Source organism: Sesamum indicum, linkage group LG8 (genome assembly GCF_000512975.1).
Source record: "Sesamum indicum cultivar Zhongzhi No. 13 linkage group LG8, S_indicum_v1.0, whole genome shotgun sequence".
Lineage (NCBI taxonomy): Eukaryota > Viridiplantae > Streptophyta > Magnoliopsida > Lamiales > Pedaliaceae > Sesamum > Sesamum indicum.
The window spans coordinates 10,137,941-10,153,940 of record NC_026152.1 but is presented as its reverse complement, the minus strand read 5'-3'; the positions used below and the strand labels follow the sequence as shown (position 1 = coordinate 10,153,940).

Below are 16,000 nucleotides of genomic sequence, written 5' to 3'. Positions count from 1 at the left end.
ATGTTTCGCCTTGTTGGAGGAGGCTTTTGTCAAATGTAGCAAAGGGAAAGCGTTTTTCGGGGGAGACGACGTGGGCTACCTTGATATTGCACTAGGATGCTACTTGGGATGGGTAAAGGTAGCAGAGATAATGGGTGGTGTGAAGCTGCTTGATGAAAGCAGGACTCCTAGATTGGCAGGATGGGCTGAGAGGTTTCGCTCGCATGAAGTCGCTAAGGACATCATCCCGGAGCCTCAGAAATTTCTGGAGTTCATGGGGAAGGTCCAAGCTGCAAGAGCTGCTGCTGCTAATACAGCCGCTGATTGATCCAGTAAGCCCATCAAAAGACAGTGATCTGTTATCTCTGTTGATTTTCCTTCTGTTTTCTACCGGATCAAACTGTTTTGCATTACAGACTACAGTCCAATAAATCAGTTAGCAGGCTTTCCAAGATTCTCATGTGTTGTCTGAGGAGAATAACATTTGAAACACTGAATCTGTTAAACAATTTCATTAGTTTGAAGCAACATATTTCTGTGGGCAAGTGTTGGACGAAGTCGTGAGTGAAAACCCGAGGAATAGCTCCTTTCAAGCTGTATGTGGTTGGTCTGGGAGGATTCTACTAGGTTTCTGTTCTATATCATGACGGACAACCTGAGGAATATATCTGTTCCCTTCGGCTCTACCGCAAAGTTCACAAAACTAAGCCTATCCCTTTCACATAGGCTTAAACTTGTTAAGAAATAGGTTGAGGCAGCTTACAAAATTCGGACGTGCTTCATAGAATACTCCTACATCTACAGCCACTCAAAATCTGGATGTCATGTAAAGTATTATAAAATATAAATTTATTCATAGCAATCACACTCCAACATATATATACAATGCACAGCAAATATATGTTTACAAAAAGAAATATATTGTACATTATATGTGATGGGGATTAAACACTAGGAATCCCCACGACCACCTAATTACTCCTAAAAATGCTGAAAATTATGAAACAGAACAAGGGTTCGCATTTTTTTTCTTTATCCTGGTTGAGTTCGATCCAACCCGTATGATTCGATAATTCGTTATTATGAACGTTGATCTTGAAATCATTTATGGACTCTACACTCTCTGACATTATTGACTACTATAAATATTGGGCTCCTAAAATATGCATGGAGCTCTGTCCTTGATAAATTTAAGCAAGCTTACTTAAATTTCGAAAGATTGTAGTTGTGGTTCACCCTAGCAAACCTAACAACTTGTACTGCAAGATCCATGAGAAGAAACTTGGCAGTACAGTAAAGATGAATGATAAAAGGTAAAAGAAAGACGAAAAATTAATAATATGTTGTTGATTCTTTGCAATATACATTTCTTGTATTGGTGTGTTTATAATTAGATTTTAGTATTTTTTTTTTATTGAATTTATAGACACTACCCTCAATATACATGTCTTCAAACACATGCCTAGCTTCACCATCATATTACACACAACAAAGCATAATGGACCTCTAAATTTTCCCCTCAATTCATGTCACCTGGTGATATAGCAAGTCATGCCACCTTGTTTTTTTAAGGAACACAAAAAAAAAAGAAAAAGAAAAAAGAACTCGTGCATTTGCCACGTTAGCCTCAATTAGCTAATAATATTTCAACCCCTAATTAAAAATTGCACGTGAGCTCCATTTGCTATTTCCCAGCAAATTCGGACAAACTCTGACAACTGGTGTCTCAAAATTGAACAATTAAAAAAGCTATAGTACCATTTTGCAATCAAATTTTTGTGGCAAAGATCCATTGCTGTGACAGTAATTTTTTCTTTTTTTTGTAGTGAACACCTCAATCAAATGTATTTTGAAAAAGGTGCGTATACCTACCTACCACTATAGAAATTCCAGGGGTGAGTAGCAATTTATGTTCCTATGATATTGAAAATAAGCACATTACTCCTTTATGAAAAATATAGCAATTTATCCCCCATACTTTTTAAAATGAAACAATTTAGTTATTATTTTTTTATAAACGGGTTACTTGCATTTTTTCCGAAATTCCAGTGATTGAATAGATCAAAGTCCCAAAAGATTTATGACCACGCACAGTTTCTTAATTGGATTTCAGAATTCCTTATCTTTCCACCAAGCCGGTAATGGGAAGGTGCCCTTCCCCGTTTGCACCAGTGAGGGAAGACAGAACTGTTGCTTCTCTCACCTGTTCCCCAAGAATTAATTTTTAAGTTAATCAACATGTTTCTTTCAGAGTATGTTAGTATAATCTGTCTGATCATAAGTTAATTTGTTTCTAATCCATGACTTCCTCGATGAATGATGGTATCAAGAAGGAGACAGGCCATCCTTTGAGAAATATTCTGCCGAACACAAGATCCTGAGTAGAAACAATGCAGGATTTGAACGTATCTTAGAAGTCCTCATTTGTGCAGCAGTTGAGTTAGATGATGTATGAATACAGACATGATGATGCAAGCATGATAGAGCGCAGAAACAGCTGACAACAGTTTTTGTGTAATAATTTAGTGACACGAATATGGTTCCCTTCCAACACAATCATCCGATATAGAAATATTACTTTACTGTATAAAGGCTAACATGTGTCCCAAGAGATATAGATGATTTGTCACAGGTCAGTCACATAGCAAATATATGATGACGAAATCCTCTGTTTCCGCGTATATTTCTTTTCCTACCCTTTTGTCCATTGCACTAACAGACAGCCTCCTACGATGAGTACCAGAATCACTTGGTCTGAACCATGTTATATAATTTCCTGGCAATGCTAAATTTTACATTACTAGAAGTGCTTCTTGCTTTTTCCTTGCATTCACAATCAAATTCCTAGGAATAGTCCTAGAGAATAGATTATGGCAACAAGTGATCTAAAGCTCTTAGGAACATGGGCGTGCCCCTACGTCAACCGCGCTCAGCTTGCTCTAAAGGTAAAGTCTATTGAGTATGAGTTCATCGAAGATATTCCCTACAAGAAAAGTGAGCTGCTTCTCAAATATAACCCTGTTCACAAGAAAATCCCAGTTCTAGTCCATGCTGACAAGCCGGTCTGTGAGTCCCTTGTCATTGTGGAATACATTGACGACGCCTGGGCTACTGGTCCCTCCATCCTCCCTTTGGATCCATATGATCGTGCCTTAGCCCGTTTTTGGGTGGCCTATATTGATGACAAGGTAGGTTCCTCAACTTCCAAGAGAAATAATGTAAAACGAACATATCATGACACATAGTTGCATTCCACTTGGAGTACTATGCTGGAATTTTACAATATTGTTCGGATGTGTTAGTATAAGTAGTTGATTTGCATGAACTTCCATCGTAGTAAAGAACTTGAGCAACTGTGGATGTAAGAGCATTCTATGTAGACTGCACACAAAGTTTGTGATTCTTGTGTTCATTTGCTTCTTGTTTTGCCCACGAACATACTCTTCTCTTCCCTAGAACTATATTTTGACGGACCCAAAATGATTCCAGTGGTATCCAATAGTGAAAGTGCTGAGAGAGGCAGAAGGAAAGGAGGAAAGAACACAGCTTGTACAGAAATTGTCTGAAGGGCTGGTGTTGCTGGAAGAGGCCTTTGTGAGTTGTAGTAAAGGAAAAGATTTCTTCGGAGGAGATAGGGTCGGTTACCTCGACATTGTTCTTGGATCCTGCTTGGGATGGCTAAGGGTGACAGAGATAATTGTTGAAGTCACACTTCTGAATCGAACCAAGACTCCTCAACTGGCGAAATGGGCCGACAGGTTTTCCTCGGAAGATGCTGTTAAGGATGTTTTGCCAGAGACTGAGAAGCTCCTGGAACTTTATAGGAAGATTCAAGCTTTTCTTAAAGCTTCTTAGTGTTCAGTGAAAAATTTCTATGATTGTCGCTCATAGTTTATCTGTCTTTCTGTGTTAGTATTGTCCTTTAACTTCAATTCTCTCGTCAGCCTGTTAGGCCAAAACGTTATAAGATTGAAGAATTGGGAATGTAACAGTTTAGCAGAAATCCAATAAAAGTTCTATTATGTTTCTATGTTGTACTGATTTTATGATGCCATTATACAGTAACTGAATTTATTCTCATCTTGGAAGTAATTCTTTACAAGTATCTCAACTCTGATTTCTTGCATATTTTGACCAATTTATTGTACTGTTCAAAAATGAAATAATTAAACAGATGGACACGTTTGCTGCTTAAATATATTACTGTTCTAACTGTAGGAACTGCAGTGATATTGTTCGCTATGCTATCGTGACAGATCAGTACTTAACTCCGTAAATACACCTTACTTCTCAGTTTGATGTAAAACTTCAACCCCATTATGAGAAGATACAAAATTTATCTTATATAATATAGAGCAACATTTAAACTCCAGTCGACTTGCTTTAGTGAAGATTAACCATTACGTTCGTCGTCTGGTGCAATGGTATCAATCAGGCGGCTGACAGACTAATTTAATAGTAGGTCACTATCTTAGGTTGTGAGCAGCAGAAAAAATTAGTCCAATAAGGCAAGTTAACTTATACCTTACACTTTTCTTGTGTTTGTGTAAGAGCTTAGTTTTTGTTTCCAGTTAACTTAGTACACAAGCTGGATGTATCAAATGTCTTAATAGAATTCGGCTACTTTGTTTCCCTTCCGACTCCTCTGCTGTTAATAGTGCTTGTTAGAACCAATGTTGTAAATGGTTATTAGTTGAAAAATGATCTTTTATTGTTGGTTTTTATGAATACAGAGCTTCAATCTTGATGCCTAGTTAACTCCTTCCTTGCCAGTTATAGTCTTAGTTGTATTACTAAAAGATATGAAACCTCGATACATCCAAAGTGAACTACCGTTTCCTATGTTTATATAGTCACAAGAATGAGCTTAGTTCTGAAACCATACTCATAACGTTTGATGATAAACGATATCCATTGAGCACTGGCTATGGCAACGGGTGATGTAAAGGTTTTAGGAGCATGGCCGAGCACATTTGTTAACCGGGTCCTGATGGCTCTTAAGATAAAATCTGTCGAGTATGAGCTTATCGAGATGAATCCACGTGAAAAACCCGAGATTCTTCTTAGAAACAATCCTGTGCACAAGAAAATCCCAGTTCTCATCCACGGAGACAAGCCGGTCTGTGAGTCCCTCGTCATTATGCAATACATTGACGATGCCTGGGCTACTGGTACCTCCATCCTCCCTTCGGATCCATATGATCGTGCCTTAGCCCGTTTTTGGGTAGCCTATATCGATGACAAGGTACATTTTCTTTTCGTCGAATTTGGTCCTCAACTATCAAGAAAAACAATGTAAAATGGACATATCATGACACATTAATATGCTGGAAAATTGAGCTAGGGGTAAATTGTAAGTTCACAATGTTGTACAGATGCCTTAGCATAAGTAGTTGATTTGCATGAAACTCTATCTTAGTAGAAGAACTTGAGAAACTACGGATGTAAAAGGATTCTCGGAACCACGTAAAGTTTGTGATTCTTATGTTTATTCCCCTCTTGTTTTTCCACATACTCTTCAGTAGAACTTTATTTTAATGTATTCAAAATGATTCCAGTGGTTTCCATTAGTGAAAGTCCTGATAGAGACAGAAGGGGAGGAGGAAAGAACAGAGCTTATACAGAAAGTGTCTGAAGGTCTGGTGCTGCTAGAAGAGGCCTTTGTGAGTTGTAGTGAAGGAAAGGATTTCTTTGGAGGAGAAAGCATCGGTTACCTGGACATTGTTCTTGGATCCTGCTTGGGATGGCTGAGGGTGACGCAGATAGTTCTTGAAATTGAACTTCTGGATCGAACCAAGATTCCTCAACTGGTGAAATGGGCCGACAGGTTCTCATCAGACGATGCTGTTAAGGATGTTTTGCCAAAGACTGAGAAGCTCCTGGAACTTTATAGGAAGATCCAAGCTTTTCTTAAAGCTGCTTAGTGTTCAATGAAAACTTCCTACAGTTGTCGATCATAGTTATCTGTTTCCTGTTTCTGTATTTTCTTTTGTCTTATGAGCCTTTAAGTCCAAAACATTACAAGATCAAAGAACTTGGGAAATGTACAATTTAGCAGAAATCAAATAAAAGATTCATTATCTTTCTATATTGTACTGATTTTACGGAGCCCTTATGCAGTAAGTGAATTTGTTCTCATATTGGATGCAATTCTTGTACAGTTTCACAACTCTGATTTCTTGAATATTTTCACCCGGAAAATACACCTTCTCAGTTTGATGTAAAAGTTTCAACCAGATCATGGTAAGATAAAATATTTATTTTGTCTCAGAAACCTATATATATAGCAAATTTAAACTCCAGTTTGCATACTTCAGTGAAGATTAAGGATTACATTTGTCGTCCAGTGCAATGGTATCAATAAAGCAGCTGACAGATAAACTTAGTAACATGTCACAATCTTAGGTTGTGAGAAGCAGAAAAAATTTGTCCCGTAATGCAAGTTAACTTTGTGCTCAACACTTTGTTGCATTTGCATAAGAGATTAGTTTTTGTTTTCAGTTAACTCAGTGCAAGACACAAGCTGGAGGAATCAAATGTATTAGTAGAAGTTGGCTACTTTGTGTCCATGCCGGCTCTTCTGCTGTAGATAATGCTTGTTAAAACCAATGATGTCAATGGTGTATTAGTTGAAAAATGACCTTTTCTGTTAGTTTTATGAATAGAAAGCTTTGATTTTGACGTCTAGGTAACTCCTTCACTGCCCATTATAGTCTCAGATGTGTTAGTAAAAGATATAAAATGTCGATACATCCAAAGTGAACTAACCTTTCCAATGTTTATATAGTTCACAAGATCGAGCTTAGTTCTGAAGTCTTACTCATCACATTTGAAGATATACAATATCCATTGAGCATCAGCTATGGCAACGAGCAATGTAAAGGTTTTAGGAGCATGGCCAAGCCCATTTGTTAACCGGGTTCGGATGGCTCTTAAGGTAAAATCTGTTGATTATGAACTTATTGAGACAAATCCACATGAGAAAACCGAGCTTCTCATCAAAAGCAATCCTGTTCACAAGAAAATACCAGTTCTGTTTCATGGCGACAAGAGGATCTGTGAGTCCCTTATCATTGTTCAGTATATCGATGAAGTCTGGACTGATGGCCCCTCAATCCTCCCTTCTGATCCCTATGACCGTGCCATTGCTCGTTTTTGGGCAGCTTACATAGATGACAAGGTACATTTTCCTTCTCATTCTTCTTTTGTTTTTTACAAATGAACTTCTGTTGTTTATTGTGCTAACATACGTGAAATGGTTTCAGTGGTTTCCATTGTTCCAGCTGCTGAGGGACGCGCAAGGGGAGGAAAGAAAAGCAGTTGTGGAGAAAATATCTGGAGGATTGCTCTTGTTGGAGGGAGCTTTTGTCGATTGTAGTAAAGGAAAAGCGTTCTTTGGTGGAGATAACGTTGGCTACCTTGATATAGCTCTAGCAGGTTGTGTGGGATGGATGAGAGCATCTGACATATTGCTTGGAGCTAAGTTTCTTGATGAAACGAAGACTCCTCATCTGGTCGGATGGGTTGGGAAGCTTTATTCCGATAGTTCTGTTAAGGATCTGATGCCAGACCCTCATATACTTATAGAACTTTACAAGAAGTTCCAAGCTATGTCCGAAGCTGCATCCGAGTAAAACTGCCGGTTACTAGTAGATGATCCAAGGCCAGATTACTTGTTTTCGTTGTTTGGATCTAAAAATAGACTTGGACCACTGTTGTTTGGGAACGATTATCGCATTTCTTTCATTCTTTGCTTGGTTTTCCTTTCTTGTGTTTTTTGATTCAAATAAGGAGCATCCTGGGCTGGACAATGTTAGCTTCCTAGTTTTGCTGTATCTTGCACTAGAAATTATTCACAATTTACATGAAATAAAATAACAGAAGCAGTTTTTGATGAAATGATTCATGCAGTTATCAGTGTTACCCCTGTGCTCAACAAGGAGAAAATCTCTTTGGTAAATCAGGCGGAAGGGGAGATAGATATTATTGTGCAAGTGATGAGAGTTTCCAATCTGCTGAGGTGATTCTGAGAATGATAGCTCGTTCGACTAATGAATGTGCTACGCGTTTATGGCTACAACTAAGTAGTTTGAGTAGTTGGTTTCATCAAAAGATAGCAGTTCAAAGACATAAAAACTCGGTGAGTAATAGGTAATGTTAGATTTCTCAAATTGGTAAGAACCGATCTGGATACATATCTAGCCAATAGTATTGGATACCAGCCGATACTATTGAAGGAGAAAGAGCGGCGCTGTAATTTCTTGTTCTTGATATTTCCAAGACGAAAGCCGCCAATCAACTGTTACATGCATTTGTCTGGTTACGGACATGACATCGGAACACCTTTTCCTTATGTTTGTTTTCGGTTTAGGGCCATCTCAGAGATGGCCCAAAACAGAAGCAATGTTTGCCATTGCTTGTTTTGTCATGTTTTTGTCTTGTTTCTAAGTATTTTGTCTTGTTTCTAAGTATTTGATTTTTAAATAAAAATATATTTTATTTTAATCACTTAATATTTTATACGTAATATTTTCTACATCATTGGAATAATTAAAAATTTTAAAAAATATAAAATAATATAATTATTTTACGCGGTTAATTCATATATTACATTATTTGAATAATGTATTTAAATTTATCACCTCGAATAGAACAACTAACAAAAAATATTGTTAATCTATTATTAGAGTGCATTTAATTATTTTTAAAAGTGTATTTACATAAATTATTTTTTTTCATTTCCATACATATATAATTAGGAAATAATATTTATTTTAATCCACTCACAACTAAATAAATTATATATATTTTTATACATATATATATAAATATATATAAAAGAGACATGATTTGACAATGAACAATATTTTTTGTCTCCCTACTACCCAACATCAAACATAACATACTTATTTTATATTATCTCCAAAAACAAATCCAAACATACACACTGTCTCTAACTTATTTTTATTTATCTTTGTTTTTCTCTCTCTATCTCCACAAAATACCCAAAAACAAGTTAAAAACAAAACCAAACATAATGTTTGTTTCTCAGGCAGCCCCCTGCTGGGACGATCACAAGAACGTTGGTGATGGTGTTTAGCTCCACTAACTACATATCAGAGTCCGAATCTTGCAAATTTTTTATGACAAAAGGACACAATTCCAACCTAGTTCTTGCCAGCAATAAGATTCTGAGTAGTAAAATTGCAAGATATTCACAGTACACATAGTTGATGCATAAAAAAGAATACGGCAGTTCAAGCATCATGCTTCGACTGTAGTCCCATTGCAATAGTAACTGTTTACTACCATATGGACTAAAATTTCTACCTAGCAATAGCTCATAAGGATCAAACGTTTTCGACTATTTGCAAGTAAGCACATTCTCATCCATACTCAAGCTCCATTGCTTCCCAACTACGTAAATAAAATCATTAACCAAGAAACCACCAACAAATAAAGAAGGGTCGTTTGTTTCTTTTGCATCTTCCCGCCTTTATTCTCCTCTTATACTTCTTCATCATTATTTTTTGTTGCTTGAGTCTTGATCTTTTCATGTTTAGTTTTCTTGAAAAACATTTTGTGTTTTTTTTCTGCATTTGTGCTATCTAATTGAGAATGAAGTAGGTGAATAAGAAGGCAATTTTCCTCCTTTGCATTGGGAATTCTTTTTCCCTCCAAACTTTCCCCCAAAGTCACTTATAGTGTAAAAAATGGTAGGGGTGATATTTTGCATAATTACCATAGAACATAAATAGCAGCCTCTCTTTTTATTTTTCTTCTCTTTCTTTTTCTCCTCCTTTCTTTTCCCCCTTTATCTTAGTGATGAATTTGGTATTTATACTAATACAACATCTACCCTAATTTGATAATTCAATCTTTCCTTTTTCAATACCTTCCTTTCCTGGAATGTCAACATTTCCCTCCTTGAATCTAGACTCCTTTTTTAGTTTTCTTCATTTGAGTCGTTCTGTTAGTAACCAATACATTTGAACCTGGACAGCTATCTAAGTTTCATATATAATCCCTTTGAACTTGGACCGATTTCTAGGTTTTATACATTAGAAAAAATCAAACTACTTACTATATCATCCTCAATTACGTCGTAATGAAAAGTACCATCTAATATCAATTATATAATATACCAATTTTTTAGAATATCAAGATTTCCTTTCCTAAGTTAATTTATTCTTCCATCAATCACCTAGCTTTCTTCCTCTCAGTCTCGATCAAAGATTAGTTAGTTAACGAAGCACCCTCCTTTATGTATTTCATGAAAAATGGTAATGGGATCAAAATTGCAACTTTTTTAGATTTGTTGGACTAAATTTATTGAGTGTTAAAATGATATAATCAAAATTGCAAATGAGATAAAGTTATGGTATGCAATTGCAATTTTTCCCATCAAATATTGAAACAAAGTGTTCATTTAATTTATCTAGGTCTTAAGCTAGAAAATCAGTTCGAAAATCTGGTCCAAAACTACGTTTAGTTTTCTATTTCTTACAACTTCTAATTTCATCCATACTTAAAACAGAGGAAGTTGTCAAAGGTTCTAAGTTCTTGCTTGCATAAGCGACTTTAGTATTAAGAGCCCTTAATCAGAGATAAAACTAATTGAAAGAATTAAACATCTCTAAATTCACGAAGTGAGTTATTATTCAAGCTCATGAATCTATATGCAACATTGTTTTGAGCATAACTAATAAATACACAATCAAAAGCCTTAGGCCCTATATTTATTTTTCAAAATTCTGGATGTGCAGATTTAGCCAAGCACCCACACATTTTGGGATAGGTATGGTTATATGCAAAGCCTTTCCACATTTCATAATGTGTTTTTCCGATTTTTTACGTGGGACTCTATTAAGAACATAGCATGCAGATAAAACTGCTTCCCTCGACATATTATCAGGCATGCCAAAAGTTAGCAGCATAGATTAATCATTTCTTTTAGAGTTCTATTTTTTCGTTGAGCTATGTCATTTTGTTGAGGTGTATAGAATACATTGGTTTCATGGACATTGGTATCCAATTTTTTTCAAGAAAGTTAGGTCATATTCACCACCTATATCAAATATAAGTTTTTTAACTTTCTTATCTAGTTGGTTTTCAACTTCAAATTTGTATTTGTAAAATATTTCAACTGTTTCATCTTTTGTTCTTAGTAGATCGATTTTAGTGTATCTAGAATAATCATCAATAAAAGAAATATAATATCTTTTACTACATTTGCTTAAAATATTTTTTAAAATCAGCAAGATCCAAATGAATTAGTTCAAGTAATTTAGTGCTCCGAAGTGTAACAGGTTTAAAGAGTTTTTTGATATATTTTGCTTCTACACAAACTAGACATTTAGAATATTCGCTTGCATCAGAGTTTATAAGGTTCATACTTTCCGGTCTTTTAATTGAAGTAAAGTTAATATGTCCTAGGCTACCATGATAAATGTTAACGAATTCGACTATATAAGCAGAACTTGAAGAACTTTAATTAGAAATACTAGAAACGGTGTTTAGGACATAGTTCATATGATAGGTATCTTTTCCCTACGAAATCCCTATTTCTGGTTTATCGGCTTCTAATATTATTTTTAATCTAACTTTATTAAGAAGACTACCATAAATCAAATCCCTACGAAAAGAGGGGACATAGAATACATCATGCAAACCTTGAGCTTCGCCAGAAGTAAATTTAACAAAAATCTTTCATTTAACAAAAACTCCAGTGATAGAGGAGTTGTCCATGAAGACGCATTCATCGTCATATGCCTCATGGAATTCTTAGAACGGTCATTTGTTTGAGCAGAAATGCTTCGAGGTGCCAGTGTCTTATATCTAGTCCGTTTTGTTCTCCACCAGGTTTGCCTCCACGACTACTGCAACAATGATCTCTTCGTTTTAGGCTAAATTGATTTGTGTGGTGGTAAGAGACGCCGGCTTTTGGTTCGTTTTATGTTGGTCTTTCCTTTGGAAGTATTGATATTGTGGTCTAGCTCTCCACAGCAGTAGCACAATTGTTTTCTCTTTTGGATCTTTCCATCATTTCCTTTAAAGGACTTTTGTTGTCCGACTTTTTGAAATTTCTTGCCCTTGTGTTGAAATTTGTCCTTAATGGATGTAGAAGGCTCAACTAGTTGGCTTTAATAGAAAGGGAAGAGGTAGAGTTTTTCTTATCTTTCATACGATTTGTCTCATTTTTTCGCATATGACTAAGCAGCTCCTAAGAGTTAGGTCCCTCTTCTTGTGCTTCAAGTGGTTTTGTTAGACACTCCAAGTAGGTGGAAGTTTTTAAAGGAGGACATTTGCCTGTAGAACCTCGAACATTTTCATGTCCCTACTGAGAACTTCAGCCACCAAGTTTTCATACTCACGGACTTGGTCCATTATTGACTTGCCGTCAATCATCTGAAATCGGAGCCAATTTTCCAACCACATATTTTTTCCTTCCTGCATTATCTTCTCTTTACCTTGTTTCCAATGTGCTTCAAATAGCCTTTGCACTTCAAATAAGTTTGACAGGGTGTTGGTCATGTGATTCAGCAGATGCTCTTATATCGTTTTGTTGTCCTTATCATATTTTACCGTGGGTTCATCAGCTTTCTTGGAACTTTCGGTCAGAGAAGTGGTCACCGTAGCTATAAGGACGACAGATGTCTCTGCCAAACTTTCTGGTGGATTTGTGAATAGTACATAGTCTACCTCCAATCTTTCGAAGAATATGAGTAGCTTCTATGACCAACGCTTAAAGTTGCTTCCATCTAGTGGCTCTAACTTCGACAAATCAGGAAGGACTTTCGAGGTAGGGAAACCATTACAGAATTTGAGTAGTGTATGTTTTCACTTTCATAGTGCTAGACAATAAAGTATGTAAAGCTATGTTTTAGAAGAACCACTGCCCTTGAAATCGAAATTTCAGAAGGACCATAGTGCAATCATTAGAACCATTCACTCCCCAAAGTTAATGCAGTTACTCTCTACCACATGCACTCGTGATAGAGAGTTGGAACAATAGACTAGATCACTTAGAGATGAAAAAGAAGAAAAGTAGAAAAGAGTAGAGAAAACTTGAAATTTTGATGTGTATGAAATGAAGCAAATCGAGGCCTATTCATAATGAGAGGTCTCAGTTTGTTGTGATACTACATAATTCGTTTCTCACTAGATCAGCCTAGAAAGGCTTGATCAAGGCTTAGATTTTATCAATCGAATAGATATAAAAAGGCTTAGTCAAAAAAGTTTTTTCTTAATTGTATAGGACTCGATCAAGCTCATTTCCAAATTCAAAAATAAAGAGTTCGAAAGTGTAGAATTTAAAAGTATTTTCTTTCCAAAAACTTCCTCACCCAACCGCACATGTGGCTTTTCTTGCAAAACTCGCCAACCTACACTTCTCAAATCTTAAATTGGGAAAGAATTCCATATAACCAAATAAGAAAGGGCTGTGTCAATATGGGACAAGAAAAATAGGTTTCTAGTAGTCATTCCTCACACTGATTCAGGCAAAAGTGCTCGACGAAACTAAGGTTCCGCGCGTGGTAAGATGGGCTGAGAAGTTACACGGAGATAATTGTGTTAAGGATGCATATAAATATCAAATTGTTGTTTTCCTAATGACATAAGAAAATACAAATTGAGAGTGCTGGAACATGAGATGCTTTTGATCAGTATTAAAAGTCCTAGTGATCATGGAGTGATGATTGCCCCTAATGCTTATCAGCTGACTCGAGATATTTCTTACCAAAAACTATTATAATACAGCAATTTTTCAGGGTAAAATATATTTTTAGTCTTATAAAATAAAGATAAAATTTATTTTGGTATCACAACTATTGTAAGTGACGCTTTTAATCTCATAAAATTTAAAATCACGTCTTTTTAGTCCTAAAAAATATAACTTTCGAACTTTTTAGTCCCAAAATAACAACGCATGTTTAGTCCCAAAACCAAAACGCATATGACTTTTTGGAACTAAAAATGTATGATTAGAAGTTTTATAGGACTAAAAGCGACACATGTCATAGTTTGTGGTATCAAACAAGCTCTACCCTTATTTTATAAGGCTAAAAAAAAAATTTTGTCCAATTTTTCAAGCCCTTTGCCCCAAAAAAAGGGTTTCTTGTTTATGTCGTATTTTTGTATAATTAAATAAATTTGATTTTACCTCAGTCGTCTGTGTTTAGGATTTAGAGTTTAGGTTTATCAAAATGTATATATATATATATATATATATATAAAGTCTTCTTCTGCCATATGGAAAATTTTAGACAGCTTGTCAAACACGCAGCTGTCTTTGGACGTTCCTCAAAAATTAAAACAAACAGGTCCAAATTGCCAAGCTTTTTTTCTACTTTTCTGATCATCATTAATAAAATTTGAACACGATTAGACCAAACATTCACATATTTTTCGATCCGATCGAAAACCCTTTTTTCAAAACAAAAACATTTGAAAAAATTCTAACAAAAACATACAACATCTGTAAACAATCTGCCAAGATTTTCATATCCAATATTCTTGGGATCCTATTTGTTTTTCAGTTCCCATAATTTTTTCTTGCCATTTGCTGCATGCAGCCTTCACCACACGATGCCTCCTGACAAGAAAGCATGAAAATTTTCAGACACAAAACCAATGTTAATACATATGATCATAGAATTGTTAGGAGGAAAGACCATTCAAACCAAAAATCATTAAATATCAATATTTGGTATGAGAATCAAAAGTACTACATAACATGTCATAAAAAAACAACGCCGGTCAAATAACACTATCCGTTATTTATGCTTCAAATATTTGACTAAACTTATTATATCTACATAATCAGGCTCCCAATGAATTTTCTGCTAATAATTGTGTCATGAAAATCAGCTTCAAGTATTATTAGGGTTAATTACATTTACACCCCCTCTAAAATGTTAAATTATGCTTTCTCCAAATAATTTTTGAAATTACAGTTACACCCCCTCTGAAATTCTTGGTTTACACCTAACCTTATCTCGTTGGGGATTCGACGAAAAATGCTGATAGAACAAAAAAAATTATATAAATTTTTTATTTTGCCCCTTATTAACATTCTTGTGTATTTTTTTATACTTATAAAGGAACAAATGTAATATATATATATATATGGAGTGAAGTTAATATGAAAATATTAAATGGGGGGTAAAATTAAAAATTTATGCAATTGTTTTTCTAACCTCAGCATTTTTCATCCAAATCCCAATATAGAGGGATTAGGTTGTAAACAGTGAATTTTTTATGGTATAAGTGTAATTTCAAAATTTTTGAGAGGAAAGTATAATTTCGTGTTTTTAGAAAGGGTTTAAGAGTAATTAACCTTATTTATCATAGGGGGTGGGGGGTCTCTATCATTACATCTACCTAACTCAAAAATTGCATTATAATAGTATAATTAATTTATGGTGAAAATTTGACTTCTTGATCCAAGGGAAGCAACTTGCCAGTATATAACCAAGAGCTAGTTCAGGTTCTGAGTTCAGAGTTGTGGTCTTCAGGCTCAAATTCTTGGTTCTTGACAGAATTTAGCTATGGCAACAAGTGCTAGTGTTCAGCTGCTGGGGGCATGGTCAAGCCCATACTCAAACAGGGTTGAACTGGCTCTTAAGCTGAAGTCTGTCGAGTATGAATTTGTGGAAGAAGCTTTCTACGCCAAAAAAAGTGAACGTCTTCTTAAAGCCAATCCGGTGTACCAAAAGGTCCCGGTTTTGATCCACGATGAGAAGACGGTCTGTGAGTCTTTGGTCATCGTTGAGTACATTGACGAGGCCTGGACTGGTAAGGGTCCGTCCATTCTCCCATCTGATCCTTACGAACGTGCCATAGCACGTTTTTGGGCTGGATACATCGATCAAAAGGTATCAAACTGTCATTCCCTCTTTAATGATTGGAGCATGTCCACTTAACTGTTTCGTATTCTGACGTTCTTGATATGGTTTGATCAGTGGTTTCCAACGATGAAGCAGCTGGAAACGGCATCAGGGGACGAGGAGAAGAGAAA

General features: G+C 35.7%; 3 protein-coding genes and 1 pseudogene across 3 annotated transcripts in view; all 4 read left to right on the top strand.

Moving 5' to 3' along the window:
- Positions 1–4,015, top strand: part of LOC105168167 — a 5,803-nt pseudogene extending 1,788 nt beyond the window's left edge.
- LOC105168166 (glutathione S-transferase U17-like) lies at positions 4,679–6,107 on the top strand. The gene is made up of 2 exons (XM_011088121.2): positions 4,679–5,224; positions 5,538–6,107. Exons 1-2 carry the CDS (start codon positions 4,907–4,909, stop codon positions 5,901–5,903), a joined length of 684 nt encoding a protein of 227 aa, XP_011086423.1. The 5' UTR covers positions 4,679–4,906; the 3' UTR covers positions 5,904–6,107.
- Positions 6,781–7,870, top strand: LOC105168563 (glutathione S-transferase U17-like). Its single transcript, XM_011088699.2, has 2 exons — positions 6,781–7,159; positions 7,245–7,870. The coding sequence occupies exons 1-2, from the start codon at positions 6,842–6,844 to the stop codon at positions 7,611–7,613; spliced, it is 687 nt and encodes a 228-aa protein (XP_011087001.1). The 5' UTR covers positions 6,781–6,841; the 3' UTR covers positions 7,614–7,870.
- The window catches only part of LOC110012425 (glutathione S-transferase U17-like), an 854-nt gene continuing 317 nt past the window's right edge, over positions 15,464–16,000 (top strand). The window contains exons 1-2 of the mRNA XM_020696031.1: positions 15,464–15,857; positions 15,945–16,000. Coding sequence (XP_020551690.1) covers positions 15,531–15,857; positions 15,945–16,000 — 383 coding nt within the window. The 5' untranslated portion in view covers positions 15,464–15,530. The remainder of the gene's footprint in view (positions 15,858–15,944) is intronic.